The 23,918-nt window shown below is 39.1% G+C and overlaps 1 protein-coding gene across 2 annotated transcripts in view; it reads left to right on the top strand.

Annotated features, from left to right (window-relative positions):
* DCTD (dCMP deaminase) overlaps window positions 1–23,270 on the top strand; it is a 57,942-nt gene extending 34,672 nt beyond the window's left edge. Inside the window, exons 1-6 of one of the 2 annotated variants that reach the window (XM_085058741.1) lie at window positions 4,032–4,184; window positions 8,075–8,186; window positions 9,596–9,731; window positions 18,561–18,677; window positions 19,868–19,964; window positions 21,925–23,270. In XM_085058741.1, the coding sequence (XP_084914867.1) occupies window positions 4,150–4,184; window positions 8,075–8,186; window positions 9,596–9,731; window positions 18,561–18,677; window positions 19,868–19,964; window positions 21,925–22,003 (576 nt within the window). In that variant the 5' untranslated portion in view covers window positions 4,032–4,149 and the 3' untranslated portion in view covers window positions 22,004–23,270. Of the gene's footprint in view, window positions 1–4,031; window positions 4,185–8,074; window positions 8,187–9,595; window positions 9,732–18,560; window positions 18,678–19,867; window positions 19,965–21,924 lie in introns of those variants that run through there. The other variant, XM_085058742.1, reaches the window with a different exon arrangement.
* Window positions 23,271–23,918: the final 648 nt, after the last annotated feature.

The following is a 23,918-nucleotide window of genomic DNA, read 5'->3' as shown; positions in this document are numbered from 1 at the left end:
AACAGTCAAAATTAGGAAATCACCATATGTCCATAAAATTCCTATGTGAGGTGAAAAATAGTGTACTTTTAAAAATTGATCAGAAGACTGTTTAAAGAGTACTGTTTGTACACTCATTTCTGACCCTAGTCAGAATAAAGTTCAAAAACTGTGGATTTAGGGAATTTTGCAGAATTTTGTCTGGAAGATTGAGCATGTGATACTCAAAATAGTATCTCACTTGGACAGGAACAAAGAAAAATTAAATCTAGCCCTAGACTCTAGTTTTTCAAGGAACAGATGCAATCGAAAGGTAACATCATACACAAGCCATCAAAATCTAAGAACAGAGAAGAATAATGATTTCCTTTGAGGACATGAAAAGCATAGAAATACCTTAATATTGGCTTGATTGATTCTGACAGAGATACTCACCATGCACAAGAATCTCTGGCATTCAGTGTTTACAAATCTGTAAAAATGTAGGTATATAAACACAAATTTCAATGTCCTGAATTTTGTCACCTGAGTTTCAAAATACTGAATTTGCAACAGGCTTCCATCTGCACCAAAATTACCATGATACCGTCTTATTTGGTTTTAATCAAAAGCTGGTAATAACTGGCATTTCTTACCATCCTTATTAACAAGTAGGTCCAAAATTGCATTGTATAAACAGTTACATGCAAAAGTTAAAAATCCTGTAGTAATTCTGAAATACTTATGCTCCTGATAGAGAATGCTACAATATAAAAATCTAACAGTTACTGCAGTCTGTTGATGGGCTGGTTCGCTAACAAGCTTCTGCAGTTAACCCTTTTTAGGTCTTCCAGCAAGGGGATTCCAAAAGAGGATTTTGTTCCCAGTACAAACAACATTGCAACAAATGTTATTTGATCGGTGAGGAAGCCATAACTTCATATTCTTTATTAGATTAACCATAGAAATTCAGAACTTCAGCTTATACCAGCAGCTACATTTGTATTCAACGTGTTCTCAGACTCTAAGCAAGTATAGAAGGAAAAGTTTAACTCAGGTGGAAATTCCTGTTTGAAAAAATATTTAGAAGATGAGTCTTGCCTAAAAAATAAAGTTCTCTAGCTAAGAAAATTATCCTGTCCGTGAGCAATTACTTCTCTGTAAGACAGAGAAGATAAAAAAACATACTGTCATATTTGTTTTTCTTTCTCTTCAAACCTAGTAATTAGTTCCTGAAAAATTCACTCTATTGGAGAAAAAGACAACCGCTCATTAGCAACTTCTTCTTATTTTTCCCTTAAGTTTTGAGAGTGATTTCAGGGTGGACTACCAAATTGCATGGTCCATATTCTGGCAAATAGCAAACATTCCTCTCTGAGCAACAGTTTATACATATGGTACATTTGGGGAGAGATCTTGCTGGCCAGCAAAGTTAAAAGAGTCTGTTGGCAAGCAGCAAGAAAGTGGGGGGAGGGGTCCGTAACCTGTGGGTTCCCCAAAATCAACTTAGTATGCTTTCATCAAAATTGACAAAAGGTAGATGTGAATGTTTCATAAGAAGTAAGCTAAAAATATAAGCAGCTTGACAGATGGTTATATATTTAGCATGTCTTTCAAACTTGTATCACTTTTCGTTAATAAGAGCATCTAAAGTATTTGTAATCAGCTCAGATTGTTTATTGGCATCTCTACAGCAAAGTCATGATAGTCCACACTCAGGAGCATGTTAGGAAATGAGACACAAGCAAAAATAACTTATGAAAGATTACCTGAGATACTTGAGGCTTTTTGATATACATCCTCCTTCTATTGAACTAGAGAGGAATGTGCAAGGACAGGACTAGAGTGCCAGATACAAATTTAAAAGAAATTCGGCCTATTTGAATGCATGTCTGTTTAACAAGGGCTTCGAGTTAGAGCCCTCAAGTTCTGTCACACAGATCTGAATGGTTCTGAGGCAGATGAAAGGTGCAAATAAGCTAGATCTCAGAGTTAATGGAGAGGAGGATTCAGACAGCAGATCCAGGGTAGTGGCTGCTTTTGCAAAGCATGCAGCTGCTAGAGAAGTCTTGTGGAACCTGCCAGGCAGCATGACTTTATCCCATACCTGTAGTAAGTCAAGCTACCTATCCTCAGCACAACCCTGTGTTTAGACCACAGGATCCTGGCCTAAATCTTACCTAGTTCAGGTGTATCCTTCTTCCCATGTGTGCTTGAAGAAAGAGGCTGTTATGTCAAGTACAGCAGCACATTGTCAGAAGAACAGTCACGACTTGGCTACAAGAGTTTTCAGTATAATTATTTGAAGAAACATAGGGGAAAATAAAAATGTAGAAAGGTTTCGAGAAGATGTGCAATTTAGCAACATTGTTGGAGTCTACTGAGTAAAATTCCACCAAAAGTTTTCCTCCCCAGGCCTTATATCACTGCTGTGTTATAAGCAGTAGCACTTAGTAGATGCTATGGTTCATCCACAGAATCCTAATTATGAAAAATAACGAATTTTGCCTGGGTAATTACAGCGCTACAATTTTAATTCGTACTTCAAGGATGCAGAAACATATACAGATAGTAGAAAACGTTTTGAACTGAATGATGCTATTTTTTTCCCCAGATTGAGTGCTCTTTAACTCTCTTTGTGATCAGCCATAGTCAGGACTTTCATTTCACCTTCACTCTTATGCTTTCCTGAGTGATGCTACTTTCATTAAATTTGTTTTCTTGCATTTAAATAGTTCCTTTTCATTCATTAACAAACCATACATGAACATTTGTTGTCCATATGAAATTATGCCAATAGAAGTCTTGCAAACTGAAATAGCTATATGTTTTCCCACTCTGAGGGCTGGGAAACTTGTCAGTTGAAGTATAACAGGTTGCTTTTGCCAAGTTTTATAGTTTCAACTGAATAGGAATATCTGTGAAATTAAGTAACGTTTTCGTATTTGATGATTTGTCAGTTGTTTAAGAAAAAAAGCTAACTGATACAGCAATCTTAATATGAAAACATATTAGCAATGTGTTCCTCTGTGTTGATTACTGCAGGATCTCTCTGTTTTGGCACAGCTTCAATAAAAACTATGAGCATGGCAGGTTCCTTGGCTTAGCCATCTTCTTGCACACATATTGGTGTAGTAAGGTACCCACCTGTGCAATTTGCTATGCATTTGTTTAGTAAGGGGGAACCATAGAGACAGCTTCTGAGGTAGGACTGCTGCGTACCCAAAAAAGTCCTGTTTCCCAACCTGAAGCATCCTCCTGGGTGAAGAGGAAGATTTTTGACCAGGCTGCAGGAAACCATTCTCTCAGCCGTGTCTGTTGACCACATTCAGCTCAGCGCTGCAGCTCACATGCAGCATGAACTCGCGGCTTGCGCGCACAAACCCCTCTTGGGGATGCTCTCAAAGGCAAGCGTTTTCCTTTTGTCCGTCACTGAGTTCGCTGCCCCTGTCACTGCCTCCAGTGGGAACCGAATTGGTCACGTTCGGCTGCGTTTGGTCAGTCTTCACTTGATGCCTCGCAGCCCCGTGGAGCGAACATGTGTACCTTGCTCCTGTTTGAGTGCTTCCGTAAAGGCATGCCCTAGTGGCAGCCAGCCAGCCAGGGTAGGCAGCTTCACACAGAAGGAACACGAACACACCATACCAACATTTAATATTTATTATCATACCTCTTATTTTGCACTGTAATGGGTTATATATATATATGTTCAGCTACCTGCACATCTTGGGAGATTCTAAGACCTGGCAGCAGCTGGAGGTATTAATAAACCATAACTCAATTTCCACATCAATTTCATATCCAGAGAACAAATAAAACCGCCAATTTTTAGACGTTTTAATATGTTAATGTCGAACTTCAATAAACAGCATTTACGTCAACAGCGTGAGCTGGGCGAAAACCCGCATGCTTTGATCAGAGCATAACATTAGAAGGAACATCTGTGAGAAAACTGACGACTACGCGAGCAGACACTCAAGTCACCGGTTTACAGCGCGGCGGAGGCTGGCAGCAGCCCGCGGGGGCAGCGGGACGAGCTGCCGGGCGCTGCGGGCGCACCGAAGCCGCTCTCCCCGGCGGGCTGCTCGGGGCGCGGCTCGGCACCCCGGCCCGCCCCCGGCCCCGCCCGCCCGCTCACCCGCGCTTGGCGCCGAGCGGCGAAGGCAGCGAGGGCAGCGTGGCTGCAGCGCCATGAGCGGCGCCGAGCCCGGCCAGCTCCGCAACGGGTACGCGAGTGCGCGGCCGCGGGACGCCGTCCGCAGCTCTTCATCCCGCGGCTCCCGCTCCCAGCGCCGCCGTGCTCCGCTCGCACGGCTGACGGAACTTTCTCCGGGCGGGCCGGGCCGCTGCCGCCCGCGGGTGAAGCCCTGCTGGCCGGGCCTCTGGGGGCGGGAGCGCGGGAAGCTGCAGTCCGCCGGGACACGAGGGAGGGAGGGAGGCTGGAATGCCCGGGGGCAGGACGGAAAGGCAGGGAGAGGAAGGGCCGCGGAGCCGGGGGACAGCCGTCCCGTCCCGTCCCGTCCTGTCCCGCTGGGGAGGCGTTTCCTGGAGCCCTCGAAGGCCCTGTGGTGACGGCGTGGCCTGTTTGTTCGAGTGTCGGAATCGCTACAAATAGGGATGGGAAAAACAGCAGGCTGGGTGTCTTGAGTTCATTATTTCCGGAAATGGGGGCCGGCGTGAGTAATACTCATTAATTAAAGCCAGAAGTGGCTGTAAAAGTGAAGTACGTTCAGTGAAGGGAAGTGTCTTACACTGCATAATTGAGGTTCAGTGTTTATATGCGGTGTTTATCTTTGCAGGTATGGTGAGTTTTCTGCCAAGAAAATTTTGAATATAGTTAATGTTCAATGCACTGAGTATCATTCTTCTGTAAGAAAGATTGAGTTTTCTCTCTCAAAACCTTTCTTTGCAGTACGGAATAGGTAATGACTGTATCAGTGCCTATATGAGGGGAAAGGTGAGAAACCTCAAGTAAAGGAAGTGCCACATACATTTGAACTAATAGTGATCATGAATATGAGCTTTAAAGAAGAAGCTTGTATTGAAGGTCATCAAGAGCCCATATCCTGTTTGGCTTTTGGGGAACAAGAGCTTAGCTGAAGGTGTTTATTCCTTATTTTTAATACACACTTTATTTTTTACCTTCATTTCTGTGATTTGAATGCCAAGGTATTGGTAGTTGGTCTTCAGCAGTGTACTTGATACTGGGGAAAAATACTGTTAGAATACAATTATAACATAATGCACGTGACATCAAAGACAAGGAAGCAGAGGGGAAAAAAACAAAAAAGAGGTTGATCTGATACCCACTAGTCCTCTAGTTGTACTAGATTGTATAGCTGGCTGTCATACTTGTTACATGAAAATATTTGAAGTGATATATTCTATTTTAAGATTCTCAAGAAAATTTTTCATTATGGTCGACCATTTTTTTAAGTAGCTGAATGACATTTTTTCCTTTTTCACATGTGTTACTTGAAGCCTAGATGGATGAAAAAGAAGTGAAAAGGGAGGCAGTGTTCTCCAATTACAGAATTTTTTCTCTGTTTTACCTTGAAATAATGTTCACAAAATTTTCTATAGACTACTAATTATGCTAAAATTTAGGGGTTTTTCCCCCCCATTGTTCTTGAGCAGTGTATTCTTTATGGCTTTCAGTTTCTGTTATTTTTTTCATAAGTTCTTACGGGTTATCCTAAGGGTAAGCCTTGATAGCCTGTTTTACAGCTAGCTATAGTATTTTCTAGAGTAGCTTTCCTTCATGCAATTCTAGAACTTGCAAATGAGCATAAAGAAGATTATCAGCTGCCCCAAATCCATAAACTTAATTTTCATGTGTGTGCTTGACTGCTAGCCAAGGCCTTGGCTTCTGCTCAATCAGAAATTAAGTGGTTTATACCCATTTCACACTCTTGAGTTCTTGTGCACTGAGTTGAGGGAATTATCTTGCCAAACACGGTGATGTTAAGTAGAAGTAATTGAGTAAGGGCTTTGGGGGCTTTTTATGTTCTCTTTGATGTAAGCCTTCTGCTTATTTTTTAGATATACTCCTCTCCCTGTGAAGTTGGTACTCTGAGGGACCTCTACTTACATACAGTTCTGTATTTATAAGAAAAGTAAATACTAGCTTTTGTTATGTTTTGAATAAGTAGAGTTGCTAGGGAATAATTTAACAAAAGGAGATCTCATGACCTCCTAGTTGAGAGTACTACTATTTTTCTGGAGCCCTTTTCCCAGAATGTTTTATTCAGTGTAGCTCTGAATTGTGTTTCATCCTTCTCCAAAGACATCACTGTGAATGTCACATAGCCAGGAATGTATTAAACTGATCATTTAAAGTCCAGTTGTGTTTTAGATTTTATAAATCAATTTTTGTGAGATATTTTAATAATCATATAGCGGAAACACTTGATGTTTCAGTTAACCTGCCAAAGTTCAGTTTGGCAGAGAGTGGTGTGAGGGCATGCCTTTAATCTCTTCTTTCTCTGAACAATTTTCCTTCTTGGTAGGATATAGCCCCAACCCTTTAGTTACAGTGATTCCAGACAATTTGGGCATTCCTAGAATCACATACTTGATTTGTGTGTTTGCTTTGACAATTGGCAGCTCTGGGCACTATTTACAACGTTGTCAAAGTGTGAGAGAGGTGTGTGGGTTACATCAAGAGTGTGTGTTTCTCCTTCCTTACTTTGAGATGGTAGCCCTAAAGATGATCCTCATTCATTCCAAGAACAAGCCAAAATTGCTAACTTGTAATGTGCCACATACAGACTATCCAAAACCAGCAATTTCTTTTTGGTAAATAGCACCTTGTAGCTTTCTAAAGTACAGTTTTATCATGTGCTGGCATTGTCTTCACTCAAATAGTGTAACCTCTTTATGACAAGCTAACTGCAAGCCTCTAATACATGGTTTTAGTTATAAAAATAATGATTGACTAAACACTTGCCTTCTAATGTTTGTCTTCTGAAAGTGCTGGTGCTAGTGTTGCTAGGAGATGTCTTGCTGCTTGCAGTTACCTGTGATGTATTTTTCTGCACGGCTTTATATCACTAGAAAGGTATCTTGGACTTAAGTTGTAGTCTTTGGTAAGAGGAGCCCAAGAAGAAAAGTACTGTGCCCCTTGTATTTTGATAGGCTGATCTTTGTATTTGAGATGTTCCATTGGTTTGGTTTTCAAGTTGTAGCAATGATATGTAAGAGAGTTTGGGGAAATATCTTTCAATTTGATCTTTTGCTTGAAATTTTCAAAGCTTAAATATGTGTGTGGAGAGAGAGATGTCTGTCTTTCTTTGAGCTGAAAAGCACAGAAATTCCCCTGTTGTGTCGTAGACTGTCTGAGCAGGCTTTCACCCATAAGAGAAAATGATGCATCACCTTTTTTTCCTTCCTCATTTCCCCAGATATAGCGTTCAGGGCAGGGAAAAAAGCAACCTTTTGTGGCACTTTTATACATTATACCTAAAGGAAAACTCCTTGAACCCATCTCCTATCAGTTTTCAGGAGGCTTTCACAGGACATAATCTCAAGAGAAAATTAGCATGGAGCTATTGGAATGGCCTCAGATCTTTGGTGGTAAATGTTGAAACGAGGTAAACTTACAATGATAACTGTATGGTCAGAAATTAATGCCTGCACAGGAAGTTACCAAATAGGAAGCTACTGAGCACTTGTCATAGGCAGAAGTACAAAATAACTTAGGTTAGAGGTCTGCAGTTATCACACTCAGCATAAAAAAGATTATGTTGTTTGCATGAGAAGAATGCCAGTACATTATATACCTGAACCTTTGAAATATACAAAGTGTTATCTATAAAGGATAAATTGGTCTGTCTTTGAATTGCTTAGTGCTCTGAATATCTCAACCTTCTTATCTAAAAATGAAATTTGCAACCCTGTTTGGATGCCTGTTCCTTGAAAGGAAATGTTGCGTGTATAAATTCCTCGAAAGCACTTAACACTGATGGTTTTACTATCAAAATATTAGTGAATGCGTGGTTTTAGCCACATTCTGATCCTCCTTACTTTAAACTTGTGCACATTAAAATAATACAGTTTGCAGTAACTCTAGGTCCTGTGGTATTTGCTGATGGCTGTTTTTTTCTATAAACTATAGTTTCAGCAATGAAGCATCCTGCAAAAAACGAGAGGATTATTTGGAATGGCCTGAATATTTTATGGCAGTAGCTTTTTTGTCAGCACAAAGAAGCAAGGATCCAAGCTCTCAGGTAAGATGGCAACATATAATAATAAGATAACCTAATCTATATTGCACATCTCATCGGATGTACACGTAGCACTTTCAGGGATTTCTTAATAAAAGTTATTTCAGTGCATAGCTATTCAGTTTTTAACGTAGTCAGCACCTTCTGTTACAGAAATTTTCTTATTGGGCCTGACCTCATGTGTGTAATTCTGTGTACATTTTGAGTTTTATAAATCATCTTTTCATCTGGATGTTAAAATTACATGCATTTTGTCTCCTTTTTCCAGTAAATGTAGTCACTTTTAGAGGAGGATAAAACTGGAAGTTTTAGATTGTAATTTTTTAAGACGCGGCATTTTACAAGTTTCTTTTCCTCACCTGTAAGAGTATTTGTTCGTTTGTTTTTGGATTGACTGGAGTTTTCTTCTAATTTGTTTCCTCCCTCAGGATCCCCTTTTGCCTGCACTTCACCTCTGTTCCCATTTTTCGCATCTTTCATGTGCCTCTGTTCAATATTGTTCACTATTGATTTCAGGTGATTGATACAGCTCCTGAAACATGCTGTTCTGCAGGATCCAGTTGTCCTGGTAGACTTCCTTTGTGTGAAAAAAAATCAGGAAGCAAATCCCAGAAAACCAATCTGTTCACTTACTTGCTGCCTTCTGTACATTATGGCACTTAGCTTTCTGAAGGTTATTCACTTGGAGCTAAATTTTTGTTACTCAAGGGCTGGTTGATAAACCCATTGTGTGAATTAAAATCAGTACTATTTTCATTTCAATAAATAATATGGATAGAAAGTGTAAAAATTGAACACTTCATCATTCTTTAAGAAGAGTTCCTTTGCAGACTTGGGTTGAAGCAATAAAGGGTGGGAGTTAAAAGGTCTGGAATTTTAGTGCATGTGTAAACAAACCACAAAGGCTTGTGAGGCCTGCGTAAGCCAACACTATTGTATATCTGCTACACCTTTTGTGACTTTTCTTTTGTTCCTGCTGCTCATACTATTTCTGGAAAAGCTGGTTTGGTGACTTGAGCTGACGTGTTTACTAGGGTTAATTTAGTGCTGTTTCTGCTCCCTGAACTGGGTTCATTTCGTAAGCAGACACGGAACTGTACTGGCAGGCTGGGATGGGAGCAGCATGACCAAGGGGGTAGCAGAGTTACATATGCCCTGATTTGTTTTGAAGCCCCCGTTAGGTACAATTGTAGCCTTGCTCACTAGATGGTGTGACTTAATGTATTAAGTGAAGCTTAATATATTATATTGTATATTATATTATATTATATTATATTGTATATTATATTATATATAATATATAAGTGAAGCTCTTCAATGAAAATTGTGGGACTGACTATTCATGTCTCACCTTTGTTGTTGATACATTGTTTTGCATGCTCTTGATACTATATATGTCTGATCTTATTTAGGTTGGTGCCTGCATTGTAAATTCAGAAAACAAGATTGTTGGAATTGGCTACAATGGGATGCCTAATGGTTGCAGTGATGATGTACTACCCTGGACAAGAACAGGAGCAAATAGACTAGACACAAAATATCCTTATGGTAAGGCTTCTGTGGTTGACAGGTTAGACTTGTGATGTCTGTATCTGTGAAAGTTCAGCTGGTAAAGTAACAATCAGTTTTTCTTCCACTCGATATTGTTAATGTGCCCATATGTGGTACACCAGCATAAAAATCACAGTCTTTTTGAAGGACTGACCTCCTGGTGAATTAGGTTCGTAGATAATAGCCTTTTTGGATTGGGTAGTGAAAGCTTGTAAATATAAAGCAGCTCATTAGCACACAGTTGCAGTGTGTGCAGATGATTGCTGCTTCTGTGTGTTCATCTCCACAGAAATTACAGAGAGTGTGTATATGCAAAACAAATAATTGGGTCTAAAACACAGGTATTAAAATTGTAAACTCCAGTGGTTTTGGGAAATTTTTGTTTCAGGCATAAGTTATACATACTATGAAGAAGCTGAATGTTTGTCTTAAAGTCTATGTGCAGTGGATCTATCCTTCCGTGGGTGAGGTGATTTTTGTTTATTTCAGCTTCTGATTTGATTCACGTTTACTAAATGGACAAAAGGAATGAGGAGCTAGGATGGTTTCATGGTAAATGTGGTTGAATCCTGCTTTGGATCTTCTCTTTGTCTTTGCAGTAGGCATAGTTTGGTCTTCTGTAAGTGTGCTTAGAAGGGCCCTCCGTGAAATTTGGTGGACCTATCAGCAGGGCTGTACTGTTACTGCTCTGGATCCGGTGTGGTTTGCAGCAACCAAGGAGACTGGGCTGCCTCAGGCTTCGTGCCTTGAGGGCCTTCTGTTGCATGTGGAAATGGAGTTGAGAGCTGCCATGTGGCCTGCAATGGTGGGGAAGAAACCTTGGTTAGGGCTGATAAGAGATCATACAGTCCCCATGCTTCCCTAAGTCCCCCTTCATCTTTCTGTACTCACTTCAGCTCCTGCTGTACCTCTGTGTGTCAGACCAATGCAGCAGAAGCCAAGGGCACAGGAAAAACAGGTATTAGGAGTGTCTTCATCCTGTGCTGCATCTCAGCACGTCCTGAGATCAGGAATGGCAGGGGGGAGAAGCACAAAAGAGAATGGGAGCCTTGAGAAATTTTCCCTTCTCCCTGCACGGGTGGGGGAAAGTCAGCACCAGAGTTCAGCTTTTGCAGAGAAAAACTGACTCTTCTCCAGTGACCACTATTTATCTCTGCCTACTAATTCTGTTTCTTACTTGTAAATTTAACAAGTCGTGTGATAGAGAAATTAAACTTGCATGAGTTTTGACATAGCCTAAGTTCACTCAGAGCTCTCTCCAAAAACCATTTTCTGGTTTTCTATAGCATTGAAGTGAAAGATGATATGCAGTGGCTCAGCACATAATTCATCAGTTTGATATTTTTGACTTCTTAAAACCCCAGTACTTTGTCCTTGTTCACTTCACTAATTTATTATAAAACCTCTAATGGTAACTCTTAAGCTTGAGACCATTTAATATTATTTTTTCTATTAGGTGTATTCCCAATATAGGGCCAAATCTGCTCCTGCCAAATTTGAAGTCTGCTCTAAGCCACTGATGTTACATATAGTGCTGTGACCATAATGGTACAACTTGGTATGACTGCTCTTTATTTATAGGGTGAGGAAACAAGTATTAGCCCATTGATTAAATGTGAAGCACTGAAAACAGAATATTGATTTTGGTTGAATCTTTATGCTGAGGTCTCAGTTCTGAAGTAAAATCAGAGTGGGTGGTCTCTGGCATCTGAGCATGTTCCAGGAACTCAAATCTAAGCTGACCAATTTAAACTTAAAGTGCTGTGAGGAATCTTTGTACAAGATGACATGAGAAATTTTTTCTTTTTGTTAACTGTGACTCCAGGAGATGTGGAAAATGTGGTGTTTTAAAAATGAGGTAACCAGTAACAGTTTGGAGAGCTGACTTGATTTCCAGGGATTGGTCTAAATACTGCCCTTCCCCCCCATTATCTTAGTCTTTTCCTCATTAAAAAAATCACAACTTTGTAACACAAAGTGTCTGCTGTGATGAATAAACAACCTATTTTGTAATTCACAGATCATTTAAACTCTAGCAATTTCTTATTAATCTTGATAGCACAGTTGACACACCAGACAAGTATATATAAAAAAACCTCTTCTGCTTAAAAAATATCTGGTAGATGCAGAGACACATAGAATTGCTGCTAAAATCTCATTAAACTGTCATTTTTCCTTTCTACTTTTGCTAATCATCACAGCATTTGTGTAAATTGAACATTTTATCCTTGCATTTTCCTGACTGGCTTGTTCAGAGATGGTACAGTCTTACTGTGTGCTCCATTAGCTAATCATGGGAATGATGGCACTTTCATCACTGCAATGTAGCTTATTAGATAAAGCTGATGGTAATTGTGCATGTACCACCTCACTAAGTTGGACGATGTCTTCTAGAGCTTCACTCACCTGCAGTGCTCCAGAAAAGGGCTGGGGTTGGATCTGAGTGCTGACCACCTGGTCTTGGGTACTGTTGTAGGTCAGGCATAAACACTTAGCTCACTTCCTATCTTTTTTGCACCACTCTGACTAGCTTTCTCCAGAACAAAGCTTGAGTTTTGCTCTTCCAATGGTGCTCCGGAGGGCAGGGTGGAAAAAAGACTGCAAGAAAACAGTCATCAGCTATAGGCTTATAATGCAAAGCCGGCTGAGATGGTATGCTTAACTCTCCTCCTTCCCTCAGGCCATACTGGGAGATATGCAGCACATACTCTGTTTCATGCTCTGAAAATCCCTTTCTGATGGGCTGCAAAAAAAGTCTTCTCACTTCTTTATGCGCTTTGAACTGAGACACACAAAATAACTGTGATGTCATGGGACTCTTGAGAAGTGGAGCCCTGAGGAAAGCCAGAGCCAAGGGCATAGTATTGCTGATGGAGCCCTAAGATGAACATGAGCCAGTCTGTGCCAGTTGGCCTCAGGATTGGGGTCAGTCCCTAGCCCTGTCTGTGTTTAGCAGCATAGACAGAGTGTAGCGGATTGGACCCAGAGGCTATCTTTGCAGAAGTGTGCTAGGTGATCCTGTAACAAATTTATTGAGCTCCAGCAGAGCTGATGGATGCATTGACCCCACAGCTCTGACCAGATTCACTGTTTCATGGCTAAAAATCTTCCAATTTCCACCTAAATTTATCTGTGGTTAGTTTATAGGTTCTTGCATGTGCCAGCATTGCTCTTCTAGCTTTTCATATTCACTGTGGCTAACCCTTCCTCCTTCTCTGTGCACTTATTGATGACAGTTACCTTTTGAACTTCTGTTGTAAGGTTAAATAAGTCCTGTCACTCTTGAATTTTGCTGCAGTTTGGAACTTGTTGGTTTGAAATTCATCACTATCTCGGTTATCTCTGTCTGCTGCAATATACTATAGGTATCTATCTCACATCCTCAAGAGTGGATTCTGCTCAGCTAAATGTTAGGGGCAGGGTTGTGCTTGATTGAGAAATCTAGGTGCAACCTGAGCTGCTACTAAGAGAAGGCATCAAAATGTGGTAGGTAGTGCTCACCTTACCTTAGAGGATGCAAACATTTGCAAGCTATTTGGATGTTACAAGACTAGTGATGTGGATCAACTGTATTGATACTGTGCATTCCTTATGAGAGTCTTGAAGTAGATTAAGGCTCTTCCTTCTAGTTGTAGTGTATATTTAAACATATATTTGTAGCCTTGTTATGTCAGAAAGCGCAGGGTGTTTTGCAGAATGCCATTTTCCACAGCACAAAATCAGGATTTTGTTATGTTGGAACTAGCTCCAGGCTGCCAGTCATTGACAGCAGCAGGGATATGTCTGCATACATGAGAGAAATGGAAGGCGAGTTTTACTAAGAGCTTATTAAACATTTACTAAGATATTATTAAAAGCTCTTCCTGAAGCATTGTGTTCAGTACTACGTGCAGAAGCTTCTTAGTAATTAGGCAAAATTCTGTCTTTCAGAGTCAAAAGTGTGCCCTCTGTTTCTGTTAGATGAATCAGTCATTTAAAATGCTACATTTTTGTCCTATTAACGCAAATCTTCCCACTAATTCTATTTGTTGTGCTCCTGTTATGGCCTCTGTCTCCACTGTATCTAAGAACATCCATTTGACAACCAGTCTCTAATTAAGAGCTTTAAATTAAAATGACTGGCAAATTTAGAAACCTCTGAGCAATACAGAAAGTATTGAGTAAATATGCTTACAAATATTTATACAGGTTCAGATATGATAAAATATGTGCTGTGGCAAAAAGTATGCTCTAATTGAACAGTACCTGCTGTGTAAAATGAAACAAATGTTATCGGCATTTCCTTGTGTTAGGATTATGAGCTTTTTGTCAATTTTTCATAGAAATGAACACTCAACAATATTCAGGCAAATGTTAGTTTTATAGAAGCTGTTATTTTGACAGCACAAAATTTGATAAGGCACTGTGAAGAAGTGTGATGCTCTCTCTCCAACTGGCAGTGCAAAGATGAGGCTTCAGCTGGGAAGGGGATGTATAGGAGATGGTCTCCACTTACAGCCATTCAGTCTTGTCCTGCATGGATTTTTGTCCAGTTCTGGTGTCACACATCAAATCTGTAAAAAGTTTGGAGATTTAGAAACACCAAGAATAATCCCCCTTGTTCCACTTGCCCACAGGCGTAAGAAACACCTGTATTGTGCCAGGAGTAGAACCAGCTTGGAGCAGGATGGGAGAAACTGTGAAATAGGGTGGGTTAGCTAATGCTGCTCAGCTTTTGAGAGAGGCTTCCCTGGTCTGACCACAGCAAGTTTTGTGATGTTCATAAATGGGCTGAGTGGTTCCCATGTTCACTTCCCAGTTCATGAAAGAAAGCAGGGAGGCTGGGGCTGTTCCATTTTTCTTACTGCAGTCTGAAGAGCCTAGGCCTTCCAACAAAATGTAGTGCTGTTGTCTTTGCTTCTGTGCCCTGACCACAGCAACTGCTCTTCTCCAGCACACAGAGTGAGAGAGAGAGCAGCAGGAAGTGCTGGGGGCAGTGTCAGCCCAGCATCAGTGTCCTGTCTGCCCTTAATGCAGTGTCCAGCAACCATCCCTGTGCTTTCAAAAAGGTTGAAGGGAAATAGATGTCATTCTCCAAATGCCACATCCATCAACCACTTTCCCCAGTGGTTGTCACTCCAGACTCCATTCCTTAAATTAATGTTTTGATACCTTCTGTGATTCTTGCTGTGTTCAGTGTCAGAGATCCAGCAAGTAAAGGATAACAAAATTCCTAGTCTGGCTCAGTTAGTAATTAATAGCATTAAAAAGTCATTTTTCATTGCCCTTCCTCTGATTGCTTCTTTAAAGTTATGGTGGTCCCAAGCATGCTCTTCATCAAGCATGTAAGCCTTTAAACAGTACTGAGCACTTCGTCTAGTCTTACGGTTCTTATAAAATTGCTAGTCAGAGCACGTTTAGTGTGTGGGAAGAGTACTTCTGACTCTGCAACCTACTGGGAACATGTTCATGTTAAGTGTTCAATCCTGAAAAATTACCATTTATAGGGTAAGTAGGAGTCTTATTTACAGGTGGGCTTAAGGATGAGTACTACCTCATCTATGCAACGCAACCCAGCATGCAATGAGAAGAGATACAAACACTACCAATTAATACTACTAGTAATGAAGCAGTCATTCATCTGTTTTTTTCTTTTTCCCCCTCTCATGAACATAGTAGCAGGTGGTGGGAATGTCAGAGCACACATTTAACTTTTTGTTGCATGGTTATTTCTTCAGCTAATGAAGCCTTTTGAGAATACTTTTCAAGCCACTTTTCCAGAATGGAAACCAGTGTTGTGGACTTGATGTTATGTTGGCTATATGTGAATATTATTTTTTTAAAAACCCAAAACTCTGGAGCCCCACATAGGGTATTGTAAAAATTCTTAGTTCTACTAGTCTGCTTAAATATACAGTTTTCAAAGTTCTGTGTACTGTGCACCTGTGAAAGGTTATTTTAAATTAGCTTCTTACTACCTCAGAGAGAACAATTTGTAACTATTAGCAGGGGCTCTTAACTGATTAGAAAACTTCATAACCCACAAATGTAAACTAGTTAGTCATTAACAAGAGGGATTTTGGACTTCTGGATTTATTTTCTATCTCTCAAAAAAGCTGGACAGATCTCTAGGAAAAATCTGGGGATAATAGACCTATTTTACCTAGTCAGTGCCTATCCGTCAGAGAGAGGTGAATGAGTGAGAGGGAATTAAAAGTGATGGGACAAAGCCTAAAAATACTTGCCTGATGCCAATACCTTCTTAAGGGCCATCTGGCATAATATCCCTTTATAAGCAGCAGATGTCTAGGGAGATATATAAAACAAAGACACATGTAATGATAGCTCCCTAGAATATACTTTTAAATCACAGCAACTGAGACAAAATGGTTTGGTATTTAATAGCCCAGTAGACTAAAAAAAAGTAATACTGGATGGAAAAAGATGACTTCTGGAATCTGTGCAAGGTTCTGGTCCTGCACTAATTTCTGCAGTAAGTTCAATAAGAAATACTTGGTTAGGCTGCTGCGCACATGAAAAACCTACCTCCTTTTCTATCTGAAATGGAAACCTGCTGGGTTTGTTGGAGACTTAAGTATTTTTTGTCTTTGAATGGCTAGTCTCTCTTTCTTACTGCTGTCTCTGTGTCTTCTGTCCACATGAGAGAAGTTAAGAACTTCAGACTGTGTTAAGATGGTCAGGATGCAAAATTTATCTTTTCCCTTGCTCTAGCTGATTATCTTCTATAAGTTATTTTTGGCCTGATCTTGTTTTTGCTTGAGAAGAGGTTTGTTGTTGAAGGTTTGTAGAAGTCTGCCAAAACAACCTTTTTCTCTCATTAGAGCAGGAAGGAAACTTGTTGCAGTACTAATAATGAAACTTGTCTGGTTTTATGGCTGAAGATTTCTGAGTTTTAGTGAAGGAAAAATACTTACTGAAGCAATTAGCTTTGTTTCTCTTTTAATTTTGGGAACCTTTGAAAACATCCTTCTTTCTGGAGACCTTCCATATTTTAAACTGCTGCCTAGAATACAAATATATTGTTCAAAGAAACTTAAAAGTGATGTTTCTGTCCAGTTGACATAACTCCTGGTTCCAGTTGTGGAAATAATGTCACCCTCTTTTGCTCAATCCTCTGTAACCCCAGAAAAATAATTCTCTGACTATTTATTGTAAAGGCTTTGTAAGATTGGTGCAACTCAGTAATATACTTGGAGTTCAGCATATTTTCTGGATTTTCTAAATGTGCAGGTTCATATAAATGCTTCTCTTGTACACGTAATGGCATATGTTTAAAATACAGCGTGACCCAATAGCAGTTGCACTAGAAACAGTAATAATAATAAAAGAAGCCTTAATGTGATGGTGCTTGGCTCTAGGTTGTTTTTTTCCTTTTCAATTTCCTGGGTTTTGTGTTGGTTTCTGGCTTTACTGGTTATGGGAAGGTATGTGGACAACATAACATGGGCATGGTAGAAGCCAATACTGAGCTTTCTTTAGCAAGTGTTTGGTCCTTTGTGACTTGTCTGCATGGGAAAATTTGTGTGCTCTAAGTTAGGCTGTAAATTTGTACTGCATTAGCTGTTATATAGAAAATTCCACGTAGACAGTGCATACGGAAAACATTTCTATTCAGCAATGATTCCTGCATGTTGAAGGTACTGCACTCCATTATTTGTGTGGTGAGATCATTCGCACAGAGGGCAGCATACAGTACCAAGTTTACTGTGAAGTTTTGCTGTGAAACTTTGTCTGTTTGAATTTTCACATGGGTGCAAGGGGGAGGAAAACTACTTTAAAAAAATTCATTCTTCAAAACAAGCAGTGGAAAAACTCTTAATGTTGTCTGCACATGCAGGTCTCTAAATGATCTCAAACCCACACCACACTTCAGCATCAGTTTAAGAAGTCAGGGCAGTAGTCAGTTTCTTAGTAGATAGGTATATAAATTATGCAACTTGCAGTTATTCCTAGGAGTAAACAGGAAGTTCTTGCAGAGAGCCTAATGTTTTTTTTCAGAGCTTCATTGTGGATGACACAGAAACTACGCTCTTCTCACCTGTGTTGGTAACACATTAGATAATCTGCTGATGTGTACCTTATAAACATTGAAACCCTGAGGTGCTGTCTGTCCAGAAAAAGCTATTGTGTTTATGGTGGAATAGGGCAGGATGGTCTGTTGCTACCTAGCCTATCTCGAATCCATGGAGAAATACAGGACTTTGTTTTCCTGCTTGTGAAGTCTGGCACCTTTTAATGAGGAGTAAAGTCACTTTAATATTAAAGCTGGACGTTTTTATGGTCGAGTGTGTCTTGTGTATTCAGGGGGTCAGAGAATCCTGCAGCAGTGCTGAGCCCTTCTGAGGCCCAGAGGACAGAGCTGCTTGGTTTTACTTGGCGATTTTGCTGCCTTTAAGAGCGCATAGCGCGCTCTTACAGCCATAAGACTGTTCCTATCTGTGCATGTAAACACATAAATGAGCTGTTTTATACTGGCAATTAGATACTCCAGAGAGTTGTGAAGCTGTGAGATATTGCTTCACTAAGGGTGGTTGCAGTGGCTTGGCCCACAGCCTAAGGCTTTGTTGCCTGCAATAGGTGTTAGCAAATGGCGATGCTAATGCACTTAATGATATCATTACTAATCGGCAGCCTGGTCGGAACAATTGACCTTCATTGATCTTGGTATTTCTGCTTTTATTTCCTTCTCTGCCCTTTATGATAAGCTGTGCAAGCTGTTTGCCTTTGAAAAGATGTGAGCAGTTATATTGTAACACTTTAATTTTAGTTTGACCGATTTATTTTAATGATCAGTACTATGAATTGTTTCTTCTCTTGTTTAATCAGTGTGCCATGCCGAATTGAATGCCATCATGAACAAAAACTCAGCTGATGTGAAAGGCTGCAGCATGTATGTTGCCTTATTTCCATGTAATGAATGTGCAAAGCTCATCATCCAGGCAGGTAAGCAGTAGTGCCAGCTTGCTTTTTCAGGGTTGCAGTGCTGCCTGCTCATTGATATCTTATAATAGATGTATTTGATGTTAAATTGCTGATGTTAGATCGAAATTAATTGCACTGTCAACTTCATAAGATGCTACTTGTGGGGGTTTTTTGCATCTGAATGGTGCCAAATTTTTCCAGTGCTAATTGCATCTACTGTGATTCTAAACGTGCTTCTAATTTAGGTTTGTAACCTCTTAGACCAGGAGCTGCCAAAGAACAACACGGGCTTTGCATATAATTACTGTCAATTTTACTGTGCTCTGGCACATTGAACAGAGTAGGGCAGAAAGAAATAAACTTCTGCATGACAAAAGGTCTGTGGGGAGTATATACATGAAATTTTAATTTGAATGTGATGCATGGTACATATTTGAAGATTTTAAAATATCTGCTCATAAATGTCATAAGATTCCTATGATCCTACTTTAATTATGTCTTTCATTACAATTGTTATAAATCTGTGCCACTGCAGCAAGTGTGCTGGCCTAAATGTGTCTCCTTTCTTGAGATTAGACAGTATCTGCAGCAGGCTTCAGTTCTGTAAAAATCTCTGCTTAAAGTAGCATATATTTTGCTCATTGAGTAAAGTCATGCAGTCCCAGCATGAATTGCTGTTCTGGGGAGTGTCTCTCACTACTAATGGCCACAGGAATCTAGGAAGAAGGCAGTAAAGAGAATGCTTCTTTATTTTGGTTCTGTATGGTTTGAAATACAGAGAGGTGAAGAGGGAAAGATGATGGTATTCTGCATTTGTGCTTCATAGAATTGTCTTATTTACAGAATCAAAATCAAATGGTCTTCAAGGTAGATTGTCTGCTTGTTATCAATGTAGTCACTCATCCTTATGCACTTAGGTCAGCACTAAATTGCAATGTATTGATATTCATGCTGTCTGGCAAACACAGGAAGATGTTGATCAGCTGTGAAACGCTTGTGAATTCTCTTTTGAAGCCTTTTTATTTCTCCCCTGCCTAAGTAATTTAGGCAAAGATCATTCAGCAATTTTACAGAGCATACATTTGTGAGTAGTGGTGTACCAAGGAGTTGTAGAGCATGTGGATGAATGCTTCCTCTTCTGATTTTACGCACCAGACGTTACTATCTTTTTTCAGTGTAATTCTAACATTTTTTCTATATGACTTCTTTAGGCATAAAGGAGGTTATTTTCATGTCTGACAAGTACCATGACACTACAGAAATGACAGCTGCACGGCGGATGTTTGATTTGGCAGGTATTATATATAGGTGAGAGAGCTTTCAATTAACTTTATTTTTACTCTGGAGTGGAAGAAAAGGGGGGTGTGAAAGAGACCACCTTTAGGGCAACAGTTTTTCTTTGAGTCATGTAGCAAGTAGTGTTTGTAGATGGCTTGCTCTCTAAAAGATTCTGGGTTGATCGACTGTTGCACCATTCTTTTGTCTTGTGTGTGGTTAAATTTCAATTTCATAACGTTTGTATGAGAAAATGGTCCATCACTCATTTTGTTCCTGGAATGCAAGGGAAATTGCAAAGGGGGTGGTTGTTTGTTACATCGTACTTGGGAGAGTCCTTGTTGACCCTGCTTTGAGCAGGAGGTTGGGCAAGGTGATCTCGGAAAGTCCCTTGCAACCTGAATTATCATGTGATCATGAGTTGGGCTGAAAAAAACCAACTGATTTGGTTGTTTGTTTTTTTTCTCTTTCTGGATTACCCCATCCTCATTGAAACTTCAGTATCTTTTTGTTGCAGACTATTTAAGAAAGTGTCAAACAAGCTACCTGTAATTAATTCTTGGTGCATATAGCTGTTCGTCTTCTTTGGTTTCTTCTAAGCTTTTTTTTTTTTGGTGAGAAAAGTGTAAAACTTGGAATATTTGCCCTAAAGTGATGGTAATCTGAAAAATGCTTCAAGAGTGGGGTTTTTTAAGACACTGACAGAGATACCTAAAGACAATCTGTTCAACAGCCACTTTGATAGGAGTAACATGCTGTGGTTGAGGCTAATTATGCAGTCAGGGAGACTTTGCAACCCTAAAAAGTTTTACAGTATTAATATAAAGACTTTGAAAAATTTGCAAACATAACAATTCTGACAGATAAAATTTTAGGATGAAAGGTACCTACTGGGCTAAGAAACATCCATGGAAAAACACAGCAGTACTTGAAATTCAGTTTTAGTCCTTCAGTGTATTTGCTGTCTACTAAGACTGTTTGACTAAGAAGCATAAATCATTCTCTTGCAAGTCAAATCTTGTAACTTCTCCAGGGTGAGAAATGTTTCTTGCATTTCAGATTGCTATTCTGAACAAAGCATTCAGAGTTTCTGTGGTCAGCAGCATGTGCTTTCCTCTGTTGACTGTTACTTATCGTTGTATCGATTGCTGAGGATGTAGGTGGTACTTAATGAATCTCTTGAACTGAACTGCAGAGCTTAATTAGGCACTAAATCCACACTATTTGCATAATCTTTTGTTTACTGGTAGACTGGAAAATGTATGCTCAGTCCCCATATACCTTCCTTGCTAATTGCTGTAGCAGATGCTCTAATGATAATAAAAGGAAACATTTTCTGGCAGTATTAATTTTAGAGTTCTGAAGTTACAATTTTTAAATTATTCCCTCTTAACTAGTTTGGGTTTTACCCAGCATGGCATAATGTGAGCTATTCTCCTTGCACAAAAAATATTTTAATATTCTGACACAAAATTCGAAAGTGATTTTCTAAAACTTGGCAGGAAAAATTTGATCAAAATATCAATATTATCAAAACATATTATAAAGATCTCTTATATATGCACGCATATATATATATATGCAGTATATTTAATTTTTTTTCTGGGTACCTATATCTCTACCTACATCTTAAAATATGTATTAAAATATTTGAAATACTAATATATATGAACAAAACTCCCAGACCTGGTAACATGATGCCACCACCTGCAGCTAAGTTGCTAAAAGTCCTTTGACTCCTGGGTAATTTATAAACTCCAATAGCTGAAGAATGTGCAGGGTAACCCACCCCATGTGTCTTTCTGTCTTAGTCTTTCTTGTCCAGGTTTCTCTCAGTGTGGTGCACTATAATTGGCTCCCACAGAGAAGAAAACTATGTGAATCCAAGGATATGTTTTTTGTGGTTTTTTTATTCCTTCAAAAATTTAGCTGGAACTAAAGCAAGCAAAATGTTTTAACTACTTACTAATATCTGTATTTTTCTTTTTTTTAGGGAATTCAAGCCAAAGTGTAACAAGATCATCATCGACTTTGATTCAATTAACAGCAGACCAAGTCAAAAGCTTCTGTGAATTATGGCTCATTAAGTCTTTAGAAGAGAGTGATTATCCTTTTATAAAAAGCTGCTAATGCCTTTCATCTTGAAGTTACTTGCAACTTTTTTATGGTTTCTGTAGCTAAAGTAGACTTGTAAGAAATCCAAGGCATAAAATGTCCCACTCACTTCATCTTGTCATGTGGAATCTGAATCTGCTTAAAATTTTTTATGGGTTTTTCAAAACTGCTTAAAAAGTGGAGACACGTAGATGAAACAATGTATGTAAAGAAAACTGTTCTGATTCTTCCTGTATTCATCACCACATGCCCTGATGGGCTGTCAGCATAGATTGAGACTCAGTTTAACAGTGGTACTTGTAACCAGTAGTAGGTTGGAATATGCTAATGTATGTTGATCTCTCTGTTGGATATGTGGATCTTAACAGTTGATCCTAATAAAGAACAAAAAATGTTATCCTTGCAAATGCTAATCTTCCAGCTAGCATAACACTAATATTTAAAAGGTTTTGCACCTTTAAGAATGTGTGGTATTCTGCTTGTGTTTCCCAAAAAAAGAAATTCTGATTTTTTTTTTCTTTTAATTCCTATCTAGCATTGCCATACCTGGGGAGGGGTGAGAGAAGAAACTGTTCTGAGAATTGCCCATGCCTGACTGAGCTTTACAGGTGCTTTCAAATCCTTGTTTTTCCCAGGCGTCCAGAATTGAAGGGCCTTGAGGGAGTAAATAATTTGGCTCTTTACCTTTGGGACTCTTATACTGAGTTTGTTTGCATGTGTGGAAGAAAATAATGTTATTTGTCTAAGCTGTTTCTAGATAATCCAACATAGCTCAGTCTTAGACTCCACCTGTAAGGTAACTGAATCATTTCTTGTCCTTTGAGAGAAATTGAAGATATTCAACCCATATCCATATCTGTGCCAAAAGATGTAATTACGGTGTTAGCTTGTTTCCCAGTGCTGACATAGTATCCCAGTGCTGACATAGTATCTCCATTTTCATAAATGTTGCCTAAAATAATATTCTTTTTAATTTTATCTTGAGATCTGGGAATAGATTTGAGTTCCTTTTCTCTAATTTGATTTTTAAAAATTAAATATGCCTAATGGCTTTGTTTAGATAACACTGGTGGTTGTTTGTTTTTTTTGTTCTTGTTGGGTTTTTTTTTAATGTGGTTATACTTCAATGAGCTTTTATTTTATCTACAAAAGCTTTGTTTCATATTTTGGGACATTATGTAATTTGGCTTCATACCAGTATTATTAAAGTCTTATTAAAATCCACTACATTGAAGTAGACTCATTATTATAATATTAAGTCATGCACTTGGCTCCAGAGTGCTGCTGTTTTTGCAATCATATGGAAAGCATATTTTGTGCATTTGTGATATTACATAAAGTATAATGTTCATGAACCATTTGACTACTAAAGGGATCACTGTAATGTATTATGTGTCCATTTGTAAGATAATTTCTGAGTTTCTTTTTCCTACAACTGTTTTCCATGTCAAAATTGGTCTGTGGCTTAGTGCCAGAAGAAGAAATTTGCACATATGTGTGTGGGGGGAGCATGAAACCTGAAAAATTACTTTAATAAAATGTCACTAAGCTGTTTAAGCACATCTTTTTCTTTGGTCTGAATTAGTAAGTAGAAGAATTTTGAGTTATACATCTCACAACAGAACAGAGGGTAGAGAGGAAGCAGAATTTTTGGGTTTTGCAGCAAAATTGCTGTTTTCTTCATATATAATTGATAATCTAAGTTCAGATTTAAAATATATATGCATTGTGATTTGAGTTACTTTAAGTATTTCATGTTAGCCCTTGGATACTGTGAGTAGATAATGTGCATCAAAACTTAAAAGTTTTTTGAATCAATGTCCAGATGTTCTTAGGAAAAGTACTTTTTCTTGTATAAACTTTTCTTCCCCC

This window comes from Lichenostomus cassidix, chromosome 4 (assembly GCF_008360975.1).
Source record: "Lichenostomus cassidix isolate B80296 chromosome 4, HeHo_3.0, whole genome shotgun sequence".
In the NCBI taxonomy this organism is placed as follows: Eukaryota; Metazoa; Chordata; class Aves; order Passeriformes; family Meliphagidae; genus Lichenostomus; species Lichenostomus cassidix.
This window is presented reverse-complemented; position numbering and strand designations above follow the sequence as displayed.